The sequence below is a fragment of the Macadamia integrifolia genome, unplaced genomic scaffold (assembly GCF_013358625.1).
Source record: "Macadamia integrifolia cultivar HAES 741 unplaced genomic scaffold, SCU_Mint_v3 scaffold612, whole genome shotgun sequence".
Classification (NCBI taxonomy): Eukaryota; Viridiplantae; Streptophyta; class Magnoliopsida; order Proteales; family Proteaceae; genus Macadamia; species Macadamia integrifolia.
Window position 1 is genome coordinate 275,969 of NW_024870497.1, and position 14,601 is coordinate 290,569.

The following is a 14,601-nucleotide window of genomic DNA, read 5'->3' on the forward strand; positions in this document are numbered from 1 at the left end:
CCCCATCTTCATCTCGTGAACCCTAGACTGGTCGAACGCAAGGAGTTTAGTCCCTTTGACCGTTACTCACATCCTCTTAACAGCAACTGAAAATTTGCGGACTGGAGTCACAGGATACGGAGTGAGAGGTTTAGTTTAGTTTAGTTGGAAGCTCTTCCAATGGCGGCTGCGCTCTCTACAGCCCCTCACGCATTACAAAAACGACGTTTGCCCTCGATATCACACTCGAAACACATTCAATGCCAACATCTTTCATTAGCTTGAACGGCGACGACTGCCTATAGCAGAAGGACAGATCGATGGCTAGAAACTCAACATTTCGGAACATCTAATTGGTCGTTCGAAGAAAGAATGCAAGAGGCTCTTAATGTGATGGAGCTCATGGAAGCCCAAGGCATGGAACCAGAGGCCAGCTTGTTTTGCATTCTTCTCAAGAGCTGTGCAGACGCTGAGAATTTCGAATTTGGGAAAACAATTCACAGCAAAATTGTTGGTACCCAACTGGAAAATGACGTTTTCGTGGTGAATAATCTGATTAATTTGTATTCGAACTGCAAGAGTCTGAAAACCGCACGCAGGTTGTTCGACAAAATACCTATTAGAAATGCGGTCTCTTGGACTAGCATAATTTCCATGTGTAGTCAGTCGGGCTTTCCGGAAGAAGCTCTAAAGATGTACAGTTTGATGATATCGGATGGAAATATCAAGCCCAATGCGTTCACTTATACCATAGCATTGAATTCTTGTGCAAAGACGGGGAATTTAGAGATGGTTATCGGGATTCATGAGGATATCATGAGGGGCAGATGCGAGAGCGAGAGGATATCAGAAATGTTCCCAGAAATAGAATTTATCAAACACCTTCTTACCCATTTTTGTTTCCAGAAACAAGAATTATCAAACACCCTTGTTACTTGTTTCTGTTTCCAGAAACAACAATTTCTGTTTCTGCCGTTTCTTGAAACAGAAACGGTAGAAACATTATCAAACGGGCCCTAGGAGTAGCTAAAGATAACAGTCGCTAATTCACACAGTCCTCTAGGAGTAGCCACAAAGATGACTAACGAGATGAAAAGTCTTCCATTTGCAAGTAGCTCAACTAGTGAATGACCACAAGATTCCTCATATCTACTGATAAGCAGCAATGACCATGCTCATCAACGGATGCTCATCAACGGATAAACACCAATATTGTATCCCAAAAGGGACAAAGAAAGCACAGAACCCAGTAGATCAATTAACTTGGACTAGCTTTAACATGGTAGAACAAATAGAAATCCTCTTTAGACTTGATTTCAGGTCTACAGAGTAAGAATCAATTACAAGTTTAGACTTTCACATATCAAAACTAACTGAAATATCTCTAAGTTTAGCAGAGAAGTTCCTGGGATAGAGAACAGCAAATTCTAGCGCATACTCATATCTTGTTGGAATTTAAATTTCAAACTATGGTCAAATTAGCCTTTTCAAAGTGGTCTTTTTGAAATCCAAAATAGTCTTTTTGAAATTCAGTTTTCCCTCTCAAAAGTGTCATTTCTATTTTGTCTTTAGCACTTGTGGAATAGTAATGAGCTCAGACTTCTCACAAAAGTTTAGTCCCACATTGGTTAGGGGTGAAAAAACACTTGGATATATAGATATATATATATATATATATAGGAATGTTTGTTAAGGGTGTAAGCCCTTTGGAGAGGCTTGTCATGTGTGTGGGTAGGGGGTGCAAGTTTGGCCCTGACGGCCCAAATCCGCCCTTGGCCCGCACTAATCTCAAACAAGTACCGACCCAAAAATTTTGGCCCTGAGGGCCTAGGGTCAGGGCGGATAAGGGTTGATGTCTTTGGCCCGCCCTGAACCCGGCCCTAATTTTTTTCCTCTGACTTTTGGCCATGATTTTGGCCTGACCCGGCCCTAGGTTTTGTCCGTGATGCTAACTTTAGATCTTTTGTTTTCTTAGGATATTCCTTTCTTTGTTTAACATGACAAGGGTTTTAAGACATTCAGATTGTTTTCCTTATTAAGATGATCTTTTTGTTTATCATAACAAATAATTGAAATTTTTTGGATTATTTACTTTCTTAGGATGATCTTCTCTTTGTTTACCATAATAGTTGGAGTTATTTGTATTGTTTCAATGTTTGCTTTAGGATGTTCTCCTCATGACAAGTAATTTGTAACTTTGTGTGTGTGAGTGTGTGTGTTTTATTTTTTATCTCCTCTTTATTATGAATATTTTTTATTTTTTCGTATTTTGCAGGGTCAGGATCAGAGTATACCCGGGCCTTGATCGTAAACTAGGATCAATCGGGGGATAAGGGTTGGGTTGAACCCTGAAGGGTTGGGCCTAGGTTGAAGTTTTGTGGCCCTGAGTCAGGGTCAGGGCGGATTTGGGCCTAGTTAAGGGGACTTAGGGTTGGATTAGGGTTTTAAGAAGCCGGCCCAACCTGATCCTGTTGCAGCACTAGTGTAGGGTCCCTAGGATGCTTTTGAATCAAGAGATAAAACTTTATATAAAACTTTATTTCTCTTTACATCTTCCATTGCGAAGTAATAAGATGTCCAAACCTAATTTTAACCCATTGGAATGCTCCCAAATTGGTTAGTTGCCTTCCATGAATTGGGCATTTCTATGGGTATGTGACAAATCGCAAAAATATGCCATTTGTAAAGTCAATCAACTACAATACAGTCTACACTCTTATGTCCATAAATGCCTTCCATGAATTGAGCATTTTTATGGGCATGTGACAAATCGCAAAGATATGCCATTTGTAAAGTCAAACCACCCACAATACAGGCTACAGTCTTATGTCCATAAATGATCCCTTTTCAGCTTCTTTTTAGGCCCATTTGTAAAGTCAATCACCCACAATACAGGCTACAGTCTTATGTCCATAAATGATTCCTTTTCAGCTTCTTTTTAGGCTTTGGGTTGTTATAATGTATTTGAATCTAATAGGAAATCCAGCGCAACGAGCAATCCTAGGAACGCACTTGCTATTCCTCAGGATGTCAGCTGTTATGAGACCAAGTCATACACACTCATGTCATTCTTAGCTAAAAAATTCTTCTTTTATATAGGAACTTCCTATGTTCAGTTATGCTACCAGCAAAGGCCTCGGTCCAAGTTCTTTAAAAGAGGTTCAGGGGAAATTTTGTGGTTCGTTGAAGAGGCAGGAAGACGTTTAAACATTACCTATTCAGAAACACGAATAATTTGGAGCTTCTTCGTCAAGGTGCACCTCTCTCTCTCTCCTGAGAAACTATGTGGAATTCTTATTTTCCTTCTGTTCCGTTGAGTAGGATAGAGGTTTTTGTTGCATTGACTAAGATGGCTATAGGTTTAAGGTTTAATATAAGGTTTGTGATCATCAATGAAACATGGCTTCCGGTTTACTATAGAAAAGTTGAGACGTTATGGCAATGAAATTGAAATATGTTGCTTTGTTGTATTTTCTGTGGGCTTTGCCCTTGTTCCCTTTGTGCTGTTGAATCTGTTCTTTCTTGCTTATTTAAATAAAGGTTTCTTAAAAAAAAAAAAAAAAAAAAAAAAAAAAAAAATTGATATTTCCTGTGGGAGTGTGGGAGAGTGCGGTTTGTGGGTTTTTAAAACTTAAAATACTTTTAAGAAATTAGTATGACATCAAATTGATTCATAATTTGGAGAAAGTTTTCCTTCATCACAGTTGAAGGAAAATTATAGTCATCAATTGGTTATACTTTTCTACCCCTATTTGCGAATGATCAAGACTGACCAAGGTGAGATAATGTCTTATGAAAGTCAAACTCTAAACTTCGGTTTATCATCAGAGGCTGATTCTTCTGATCAATCAAATAGCAAAATTTATCCCATGAGAGGGCATTTTTTGGTGTCTTATTACTCCCCCCTCTCTTAGTAAATAACCCAAGACCAAAAGATATTGCTTCACTTTTTTGTCTTGGAATTGTGAGCGGCATCCCTCACATATTATGTGATCTTAGCAAAGTATATACCAAAGTTTTTAATTAAAGCCCTAATGGGAGAGAGAGAGAGACACTTTCAATTATGATTTTTATCTTTTTCAATTTACCGAAAACCAAAAGTGTTCACGTGTAGTACTGTGAGAGAGAGAGAGGGAGAGAGGGAGAGAGAGAGAGAGAGAGAGAGAGAGGTTTCATTGTAAATGGCCTCAGAAACCCCGGCCAAGAACATATTTATTATGAAGCTAATGTTATCTTTGTGGTTACATTATTTGCAACCGCTTATATGGATTTGGTACTTTGAAAGTTAATTGTTTATTTCCTATTTATTTTGCTATAGAAATCTACTGCAATGCATCACTTGTTTTTTTTTATGATATGGAATTAATTGAATTTATTTAAATTTTGTTTCAATTTGTTAACTTTAAAATATTTATTGTTTTATTTCACCTCATATTACTATGTTTCTATTCTCTCTATTGATCTTCTTAACTGGACATGGTGTATGTCTATATATATATAACTGCAACTTTTTCCATTCTTGAATTTTTCTGTGAAAATTTTAACACTATTGCTCTTAATGTATCTTTAACAGGTTCAACATGTAAGAATGATATTGAGAATCCAATATTAGTCTAAGGTGGAAACGATTGGTAATATGATTGAGTTTCTACACTATTTTTCACAAATGGGTACTTCTGAAGATTTAAATAATGATATGAATATCTGGATATTCTTTTCGCAGTCTTCTGCAACCATTTTCTTCCACGGGTTTTCTGCTTGCTCGCACATAATTTTGTTATTAGTTTTATCTATTTTTTGGGCTTGCAAGAGATGCATGGTGCCTACCCTTGACAATTCAAAACCAATGTTGAAGAATACATATTTTTTATACTATTGGCTTACAATTATATCTTGCATGGGTCTATCATTTTTTGGTCTCCTCTTATGCATATTGATCTCTCTCTCTCTGTATAGACATGGTTGGTCTGATCTAAAGCTTGTTACCCTATTGGATTTTGCATTCAAAACACTCACCTGGTTTGGGATCTCTGTTTACTTGCACATCCAGTTTTCTCATTCAAGTGAGAGTAGGTTCCCCATTCTACTTAGGATTTGGTGGGTCTTCTACTTCCTAATGTCTTGCTTCCATGTTGTTGTACATTGGAAAAATTCATCCTTACCGATCTTACTTTGGGTATCCAATGTTGTAGACGCAATTGTCGGTTTATTTTTTTGTTATGCTGGGTTGTTTGGCAAGGGGCGAGAAGATGCATATTTCCAGCTTTTAGAGCCTCTTTTCAAAATTAGTAACAGCCAGAGCGATGGTGATGACAGAGAAGGATTAAGTGTCGGTGGAGAGAGTGTAACTCCTTATGCAAATGCTAGTTTTTTTAGCATTTTTACTTTCCATTGGATGAACCCTTTGCTTGCACTTGGGTATGCAAAAATATTGGACCTTGAAGATGTTCCGCAGGTTTCCAATTGTGATAGTGCCAATGTGGTATTTGCTTGTTTTAGGAATAAACTTGAATCAGACAATAATGGCAGTAGTAACGATGGTCAAGTTAGCACACACAAGCTAGTGAATGCATTGATTTTTTCAACATGGAAAGAAATTCTATGGACGGGTCTCTTATCTATTGTATGCACATTGGCTTCTTATGTTGGGCCATATCTTATTGTCGACTTTATTGAGTACCTCAACAGCTCTCATCAACTAAAATATAATGGTTATGTACTAGTGTTTATGTTCTTTCTTTCAATGCTAATTAAGTGCCTCTTAGAGAGGCACTTGTTCTTCATATTGCGAAAAATGGTAATCAGGGTCCGTGCTGCCTTATTCGCAATAATCTATAAGAAGAGTCTCAGGCTTTCAAACCAATCAAAGCAGGGCCACACTTGTGGGGAGAATACTAATTTATTGAGTGTTGATGTTGAGAGGATTGGATTTTTCAGTTGGTACTTGCACGATATATGGAGGGTGCCCATGCAGGTTGCTCTAGGATTATGGATATTGTACATAAGGCTTGGGCTTGCTTCATTTGTTGCTTTTGTTGCCACATTGATTTTGATATTAGCAAATGTTCCACTGGGAAAATTACAGGAAAATTTTCAGGGGGAATTAATGGATACAAAGGACCGAAGGATGAAAGTGACATCTGAGGCTCTGAGGAATATGAGGATTCTTAAGCTCCAAGGTTGGGAGATGAGGTTCTTAACTAGGATAACTGAGTTCAGGAACTTTGAAGCAAGATGGTTAAAGAAGTTGCTTTATGCATCAGCTATGGCTTCCTTTGTTTACTTGATTGCTCCTATGTTTGTATCCACGGTTACTTTTGGGTGTTGTGTGGTTATGAGAATTCCACTAGACTCGGGAAATATTCTATCTGCACTTGCAACATTTGAAATGCTACAAAAGCCCATTTATAATTTTCCGGACACAATTTCTATGGTAGTTCAGACAAAAGTTTCCCTTGATAGGATAGCCTCATTCCTTTGTCTCGATGATCTTCCTCCAAATATCATACAAAATTTTCCAAGAGATAGTGTCAAGATTGCAATTGAGATAATCAAAGGGAATTTCTCTTGGGACATTCATTCCCCTAATCTCACATTAAAGGATCTTAATTTTCAAGTGTATCGTGGTATGAGAGTGGCTGTTTGTGGTTTTGTTGGGTCAGGAAAGTCAAGCCTACTTTCATGTATATTAGGAGAAGTACCAAAATTGTCTGGAGCCATTAAATTGAATGGGACTAAGGCCTATGTTGCACAATCACCTTGGATACAAAGTGGCACAATAGTGGATAATATATTGTTTGGTAAGGAGATGGATAAAGACAGGTATGAGATGATCCTTGAAGCATGTTCATTGAAGAAGGACCTAGAATTATATATTTTGGGGGATCAGACTGTCATTGGGGATAGAGGAGTCAACTTGAGCGGTGGACAAAAGCAAAGAATCCAAATTGCACGTGCTTTGTACCATGACGCTGATATTTATTTGCTTGATGATCCTTTTAGTGCTGTGGATGCTCAAACTGGAACTCATCTATTTAAGGTAACATCTTGTTTAACTCTACATCCAGAACTTTCCTTCTTAAAATTGGATTAAAGCTATATATCCCATTGCTTATATCACTTTTGTTCACCAGAAATTGATTTTGGTATAAATAAAGTTGATCTAAGAATAATGAAAATATGATTGTTTAAACAAACACGACATACATACACATTGCATTGAGGATGAATGTTCTATCATAAAATCAACAGTTTGATGTTATATATATATATATATATAACTATTTGACTCTTTTAAGTAACCAATAATTCTTTGAGTGTCTAAATGTGGCAGGAGTGTTTGTTGGGAATTTTGGACTCAAAAACAGTAATTTATGTTACTCACCAAGTAGAGTTTTTACATACTGCTGATCTTATCCTGGTGAGAATGTCATCTTTGTTTATCGACTTCAAGTGATGTTCTCACATTTTTCTTATACTAGTGAGAATATATCAAATTTCTTGTTTGGTAGGTTATGAGAGATGGAAGGATCACTCAAGCAGGAAAGTATGAAGAAATTCTTAGTTCAGGAACTGACTTTATAGAGTTAGTGGGTGCACATAAGAAAGCTTTGGAAGACCTTATTTCTATTGAACATAAGGCTACTTTAGACAACTCAATTAATGATGAAGAAGATGGCTATAGTCTATATAGTGATAAATCTATTCAAGATAAAGAAGAAAGTAAACTCAAAAACTACAAAACAGAAAAATTAGTTGGGCTCGAAGGGCAACTTGTCCAAGAAGAAATGAGAGAAAAGGGTGGAGTTAGTCTTTTAGTCTACTGGAAGTATGTTACTGCTGCATATAAAGGAGCCTTGGTACCATTGATATTGTTAGCACAAATTCTTTTTCAGCTTCTCATAATAGTCAGTAGTTATTGGATGGTATTGACTACTCCAATTTCAAAGGATGTGAGGCCTCATGTTAGAGCATCCACTCTTATCTTTGTTTATGTTGCTTTGACCATTGGAAGTTCCCTTTGTGTACTTATAAGGTCTATGCTCATTCTAACTTCTGGCTATAAGACAACCATGTTGCTCTTCAACAAAATGCATTTATGCATTTTTCGCGCTCCGATGTCTTTTATTGATTCTACTCCAAGTGGAAGGATTCTAAATCGGGTTGGTAAATTTGTTTAGTTACTTTTGGGATCCACCTTGTTTGATCACCATAAATTTATTACTTTAAATTTTAATTAAACTCTATTTTTATACAGGCATCCATAGATCAAAGTGCTGTTGATACCTCTATTCCACGTCAATTTGAAGAACTTCTTATCTCAATCATAGAATTCTTGGGAATTATTGCAGTAATGTCACAGGTTGCATGGAAAATGTTAATAGTTTTTATTCCAATGATTGTGACATGCATTTGGTTTCAGGTAATTTTACAACAGTTTCCACTCCTTATTTTAAAGTTTCAAACCAAGCTTAGTCACATTATCTTTATAATTAGTAAACCACATACAAGTTGCCTCAAGCTTTGATTGATTAGTTAACTCTAATTTTTTTTTTGACGCAAAAATTGACTTAGTAGTGGATGAATATATGCTTAGATTGAAAGTCATGATTTAAAACACTAAAATTTTCTTGAATTTATGAGAAATATACCCAAAAAATCTATTTTCAAAATCGTACATTTAGATGTAATATATGCAAAGCTGTAGTTTTTCACTTATCCAAATCTTTTGAGAATAAGAAACAAACAAGGCCAATGCTATTAAAGATCAAATTGCATCTAAAGCAATATTGGTGCATTTTGGTATACATAAAAATTAGCTATGTTTTAATAAAAATAAAATATGCCTAATGACTCTATTGGGAGATCCATTTGTTGGAGCTCATATTCAAATAAGATAACAATTATAGAAGTTAAAAATTAATATTTAATTAATGTATAAATTATGGCCTCGAATAAAGCTTATTGGAGATAAGGATCATGTACTAGACCCATTTAGTTGGGATAAAGTTGACTTGTTGTTGTCATTTTTAACAATTAATAAACTAATAAATAATATAAAAATTTTAAAACAACCAAAAAACAGATTAGATAATAATTGTCAAAAAAATAAATAAAAATTAGCAGGTGTTTGTAAAATGATAAATTGGCAAAAAAATTTAAATTTTAATAAATAATTCTCAATAATTTAATATAAATATTAAAGAAAAATGTCTTTCAAATTTTGCCTTAGCCTGAGTACCTAGGTTGCATTTCATTGCATTTGCAATTTTAAACTTAGCAAAAAATTGGATATGGACTAATGTGATTTATTGATTGAATTTAAAATTGATAATATTATCAAAATTTGGCTATAATTACCTTAATGTTCACTAAAATTTCATGTAAGATTTTCATCATACAGTAATCTATATAATTCAATCAACATATAATATAGGGTGCATCTTGTTTTCAATATAATTTTGAAGTGAGAAGTTGTAATCTTCTTTTGATTTCCCTTTGTTCTATTTCCAAAAGTTATTTAATATATGGGTACAGAAGTGTTTTCAAAATAATTTAAAAGCATCTTGTTAGTATATCATTATTAAAAACTAAACAATTTTTTAGATTATAACAAAGGATAGGATTTATCCTTAAAAAAAACAAAAAAGTGTGTAATACTATAAGGGAAAAAATATATATAATTGTGACTTTTTTTTAACTAACTTTGGTTACAACAAGATTTCCCCTATAATAAAAATAGTAGAGGAGAATCATTCAAAAGAAAATAGCTGCAGCAAATAAATAGCATGAAATAAATTTCATCTATGATGTATGGTGTCTTTATTAACCATATAAATGTAAGTAACTCATGTTATGAAGTCCCTCATAAAAGTATAAAGTTTTCATCCTTAAAGTTCGAACTTGTAGGTGGAGGGATTCTCAAGTGGATAAGAGGAGTTGTAGGGTAATTAATAGTTGATATGGGACCAAGGGTTCAAAGTTGTAGGTGGAGGGATTCTCTAAGGGGGGGTTATAGGATAATTAGTAGCCAATATAGGAAAGTACTCCCAACACTTCCCTGCACCGCTGCACATATGGCAGTACATACTATGGACACATGGATTTAGTGGAAACCCATTCTGATACTATATAAATTTTCATCTCAAAAGTTTAAAACTTGTGGGTGAAGGGACTCTTAGGTGTTGCTGATGTGGTACTCTCATGGTAAAAGAGATTATCATTTTCACACTGATTATTCATTCATTACATATTTTTTACATTATAATTTATTTCGTTTTTTTATGAACCTTGCCTTGTAGCAATACTATATATCTGCAGCAAGAGAACTATCACGATTGGGAAGAGTATGTCAGACTCCAATTATACACCATTTTTCTGAATCTAGTTTAGGATCAACGACAATCAGGTGTTTCGATCAAGAAGATAGGTTTATGGACACAAACCTTAAGTTGATAGATGGCTATTCTCGGCCAAAATTTCATTTCTCGGGTGCAATGGAGTGGTTATGCTTTCGTATGGATTTTTTGGCATCCATCACATATGCCATATTTTTGGTTTTCTTGATCTTAATCCCAAAGGGAGTACTCAGTCCTGGTAAAATGTTGAACTTGAGATTTTCTAAAATCATCTTTTAAGGAACACCATTATTGATTTCTCATATGGAAGCATGATTTTGAATTTATTTTGTTCTCTTGAAGGTGTTATTGGTTTGGCAGTCACATATGGGCTTGGTTTCAGTATGCAAGGGGTTGTATGGGATCTTAGTAATCTCGAGAACAAAATCATATCCATTGAAAGAATATTGCAGTACGTCTGCATCCCTTGTGAGCCTCCTCTGGTTATAGAAGAAAATATGCCGGATCATGAATGGCCATCACAAGGGAAGGTTGATATTATTGATTTGCAGGTGTTCCCCAATCTAGATTTCTCAAGTTTGTATTAACTTCCTCATTTTATGGAATAGATCCACTAAAGCCTTAGTTACGAGACAATTCTTCCTTATGAAAGTTTGCTAATATTTGATTATGTAATGCATATGTAGGTTCGGTATGCTCAACATCTTCCTCTTGTGTTGCGAGGTATCACATGTTCTTTTCCTGGAGGAATGAAGATTGGCATTGTTGGGAGAACAGGGAGTGGTAAATCAACTCTCGTACAAACTCTCTTTCGCATGTTTGAACCTACAGCTGGTCAGATTTGGATAGATGGTATCAACATCTCTAATATTGGTGTTCATGACTTACGCTCAAGATTGAGCATCATTCCGCAAGACCCAACAATGTTTGAGGGGACTCTTAGAAGTAATCTTGATCCACTTGAAAAGTACACTGATGAACAGATTTGGGAGGTGGGTTTATTTTTTCGTGATAAATAATCTTAACCAATGGGAAAGATATGATATACATATTTTTTGTTTTCTGATTATTCGTACACAAAAGCAACACTTTTCTGTTAATTGTTTGGGATGTGTATCTCTATGCAATTCTTCCTAGGGTCTTTTTTTTTTTTTTTTTTCGGTTTATGTTTTAAAATCCTGTTTGCTGAGATATTGAAATCATTTTAGTGGAGTATTGGACCATCTGTGGACCAAGCTTATGTTAAGAGATTCCCTCAGTTGGGGCCTAGGAAGTGCACTACTTTTATCATCTTATTTTCCATTTGAACTGGGCACCCCTTTGTTTATTCTTTATTACGTATATTATTTAATGATCAATTTTATGCTATCTTAAATAATCAAGTGATGCAATAATTGACAAGGATTTTTGTTGTCACAGGCTTTAGATAGATGTCAGCTTGGTGACGAAGTTAGAAAGAAGGAAGGGAAACTTGATTCCATAGGTTGGTTTCTCCCCATATGCACTCTATTCCAAAGTTACTTAATATCAATTCATCCATGTACAAGTGCACAAACCCATCAAAATTCTTATTGGATGATACATCTGGCTTCAAGTGCACATTACTTTCTTCTAGGCCTCTGAACCCTTTTTTGACAAAATGTAGGGGAAAAAAATTAATGAGAATACGATCATGACTAGCTAACCCATTTTTATATGGTGGTTATCACAGTGGCTGAGAATGGAGAGAATTGGAGCATGGGTCAAAGGCAGCTAGTTTGTTTAGGGCGGGTATTGCTTAAGAGGAGCAAAGTGTTAGTACTTGATGAAGCAACTGCATCAGTAGATACTGCGACTGACTATCTGATTCAGCAAACTCTTAGGCAACACTTTTCAGGATCTACTATCATCACAATCGCACATAGGATAACATCAATTCTTGATAACGATATGGTACTCCTTCTTGATAATGGTTAGTACTTAGTTTCTTTTGAGTTCAGTAATACATCTTCTTATTCTTTTTAGGTGCTCGCCTAATACGATTGACATTTTTTCGTCTGAAGCAGGTCTTATATTGGAATATGATTCCCCAACAAAATTGCTAGAGACCAAGTCCTCATCATTTGCAAAGCTTGTTAAGGAGTATACTCGAAGATGTACTTCTTAGTTTTTGAAAGGCTAAATAAAAGGATGAGAAGATGTATTAATGGTCTCAAAAGAACCCATTTAATGGGGTGTGCTAATTACTCTGACCATTATCGAGAAGGAGGACCATATTGATATCCAGAATTGATGTTATCCTATATGCGATTGTGATGATAGTAGACCCAGAGAAGTGTTGTCTAAGAGTTTGCTGAATTAGATAGTCAGTTGCAGTTTCTGTTGATGCAGTTGCTTCATTGAATACTAACACTTTGCTCCTCCTAAGTAGTACCCGCCCTAAACAAACTAGTTGCCTTTGACCTATGCTCCAGTTCTCTCCATTCTCAGTCACTGTGATAGCCACCATATAAAAATGGGTTAACTAGTCGTGATCTTATTTTCTTTAAATTTTTTCCCCTACATTTTGTCAAAAAAGTGTTTATGGGTTTAGAAGTAAGTGATGCGCACTTAAGAATTTTGATAGATTTTTGCACGTGTATGGATGAATTGATATTAAGCAACTTTGGAATAGAGCATATATGGAGAGAAACCAACCTATAGAATCATGTTTCCCTTCCTTATCTCTAAGTTCATCACCTATAACATGGCAGCTATCAAAAGCCTCTGACAACAAAAGGTCCATGTCAATTACCACCTCACTTAATTATTTATGATGCCATAGAATTGATTGTTAATAAACTAAACAATAGACGAAAGAGCAAGCAAAGGGGTGCCAAATGGAAATGGAAAACAAGGGAATAAAAGCAATGCACTTCCTAGGCCCCAATTAAGAGAATATTTTAAGCTAATTAAGCTTGGCCAAAGGTGATCCAACTCCCAATGAAATGATTTTATGTCTCAAATGACAAAAAAAATAAAAAAAAAGGTGATCACAAGAAGAAATTCATAGAGATACATATCCCAACCAATCAATAGATGTGGTTCTTTTGTTCTTCTATCTTTCCCACTGATTAAAAGACTACCAGGAAGATGTATTACGATCATTACTTTGGGGTCATATATGGTGTTTATGGAATAAGGGTAAAGTTTCTTTGATCCTTATCAGTTCCATTAGTCCGTTTATGCACTTTGGGGGTCCTTGGATTAGAAATATTGATTAGTTATTTTTCATTGCCGTGTGTGGTGCCAACTCTATTGGGGTTGTTTTTAATCTGACCATGGCATACAATTATGATCATCTCTCCTTTCCTTCCATCCCTAATCACCTCTACCTTTTCTTTCCTCCCTCCGCTCCGAGAACAGTGATTTTATCTACTGTTAAGTGCCATGCACAAAGCCCTTAAGGCCTCGAGTCCCGGCTTGGGACATTATTAAGGAAGACCTTATATAAGCCATTTGATCCTTCTTGCTTAATCCCACCTCTATCAGGACCATTAATCAATCCTTTTCTCTCCCTTATCCCCAAGGTTGATAATGCTTCTTCTGTTTCAGCCTTTAGGCCCATCTCCCTTTGTAACCATCTGTATAAGTTTATTGCTATGGTCTTGGTGAATATGCTTAAGTTGGTTAACCTGATTTGGAGATTGCAAAACAGTCCGGCTTTATTTTTGGTAGAAATATAGTGGAAAATATTCTCTTCAGGTAGGAGGCTGTTAGGGGTTTTAATCGGCAATCCATTCCTCCTGCTGCTATCCTCGACTTGGATATCTGTAAAGGGTTTGATTCCATTTGAAGGGAGTTTTTTTTTTTTGCTAATGACGGGTATCCAGGCCTTCGACCTGACTAGATTCACATACTAGATTCATTAGTGTATTTCTTTGCTTGTCTATCTGTCTTGGTCAATGGTTCACCTATTGGTTTCTTTTAACCTAAATTGGGAATCCAGCAAAAATGTCCTCTTTCTGCCCTAATTTTCTCAATTGCCATGGAAGGGCTATGGAGGAGTCTAATGCACATGGATGAAACTAATCCAGTTTACGACGAAATTCAAGGATCTCAAGCTTACTCATCTCCTATTCACTGATAATGTGTTGATCTTTTCCTTGGCATCCACTTGCTCTGCGTCCTCTATCCTGAAAGCTTTGAGATTTTTCTTTGACATATCTAGCCAAGTCATTTTTTTTTTTTTTTTACGCTTAAGGTCAGCAAAGTATATTTATTGAAAATGAATGAAAGAATACAA

At 35.7% G+C, this 14,601-nt stretch overlaps 2 protein-coding genes across 5 annotated transcripts; both read left to right on the forward strand.

The window, feature by feature from the left end:
• The first annotated feature begins 351 nt into the window (after window positions 1-351).
• LOC122069424 (pentatricopeptide repeat-containing protein At4g21065-like) lies at window positions 352-2,312 on the forward strand. Its single transcript, XM_042633437.1, has 2 exons — window positions 352-833; window positions 2,255-2,312. The coding sequence occupies exons 1-2, from the start codon at window positions 352-354 to the stop codon at window positions 2,310-2,312; spliced, it is 540 nt and encodes a 179-aa protein (XP_042489371.1).
• A 701-nt stretch (window positions 2,313-3,013) lies between these two features.
• On the forward strand, window positions 3,014-12,700 carry LOC122069426 (ABC transporter C family member 3-like). Of its 4 annotated transcripts, none has more exons than XM_042633438.1 (11): window positions 3,019-3,233; window positions 4,553-7,018; window positions 7,313-7,399; window positions 7,491-8,141; window positions 8,237-8,401; window positions 10,281-10,575; window positions 10,680-10,888; window positions 11,024-11,329; window positions 11,757-11,820; window positions 12,049-12,288; window positions 12,380-12,700. In XM_042633438.1, the coding sequence occupies exons 2-11, from the start codon at window positions 4,616-4,618 to the stop codon at window positions 12,481-12,483; spliced, it is 4,524 nt and encodes a 1,507-aa protein (XP_042489372.1). In that variant the 5' UTR covers window positions 3,019-3,233; window positions 4,553-4,615; the 3' UTR covers window positions 12,484-12,700. The 4 variants fall into 4 exon arrangements, 3 of the variants coding, with proteins under 3 accessions (XP_042489374.1, XP_042489372.1, XP_042489373.1); XM_042633439.1 differs by having other exon boundaries at window positions 3,020-3,233; window positions 12,383-12,700; XR_006137448.1 differs by lacking the exons at window positions 10,281-10,575; window positions 11,757-11,820; window positions 12,049-12,288; window positions 12,380-12,700 and having other exon boundaries at window positions 3,014-3,233; window positions 11,024-11,147.
• The last annotated feature ends 1,901 nt before the right edge of the window (window positions 12,701-14,601 follow it).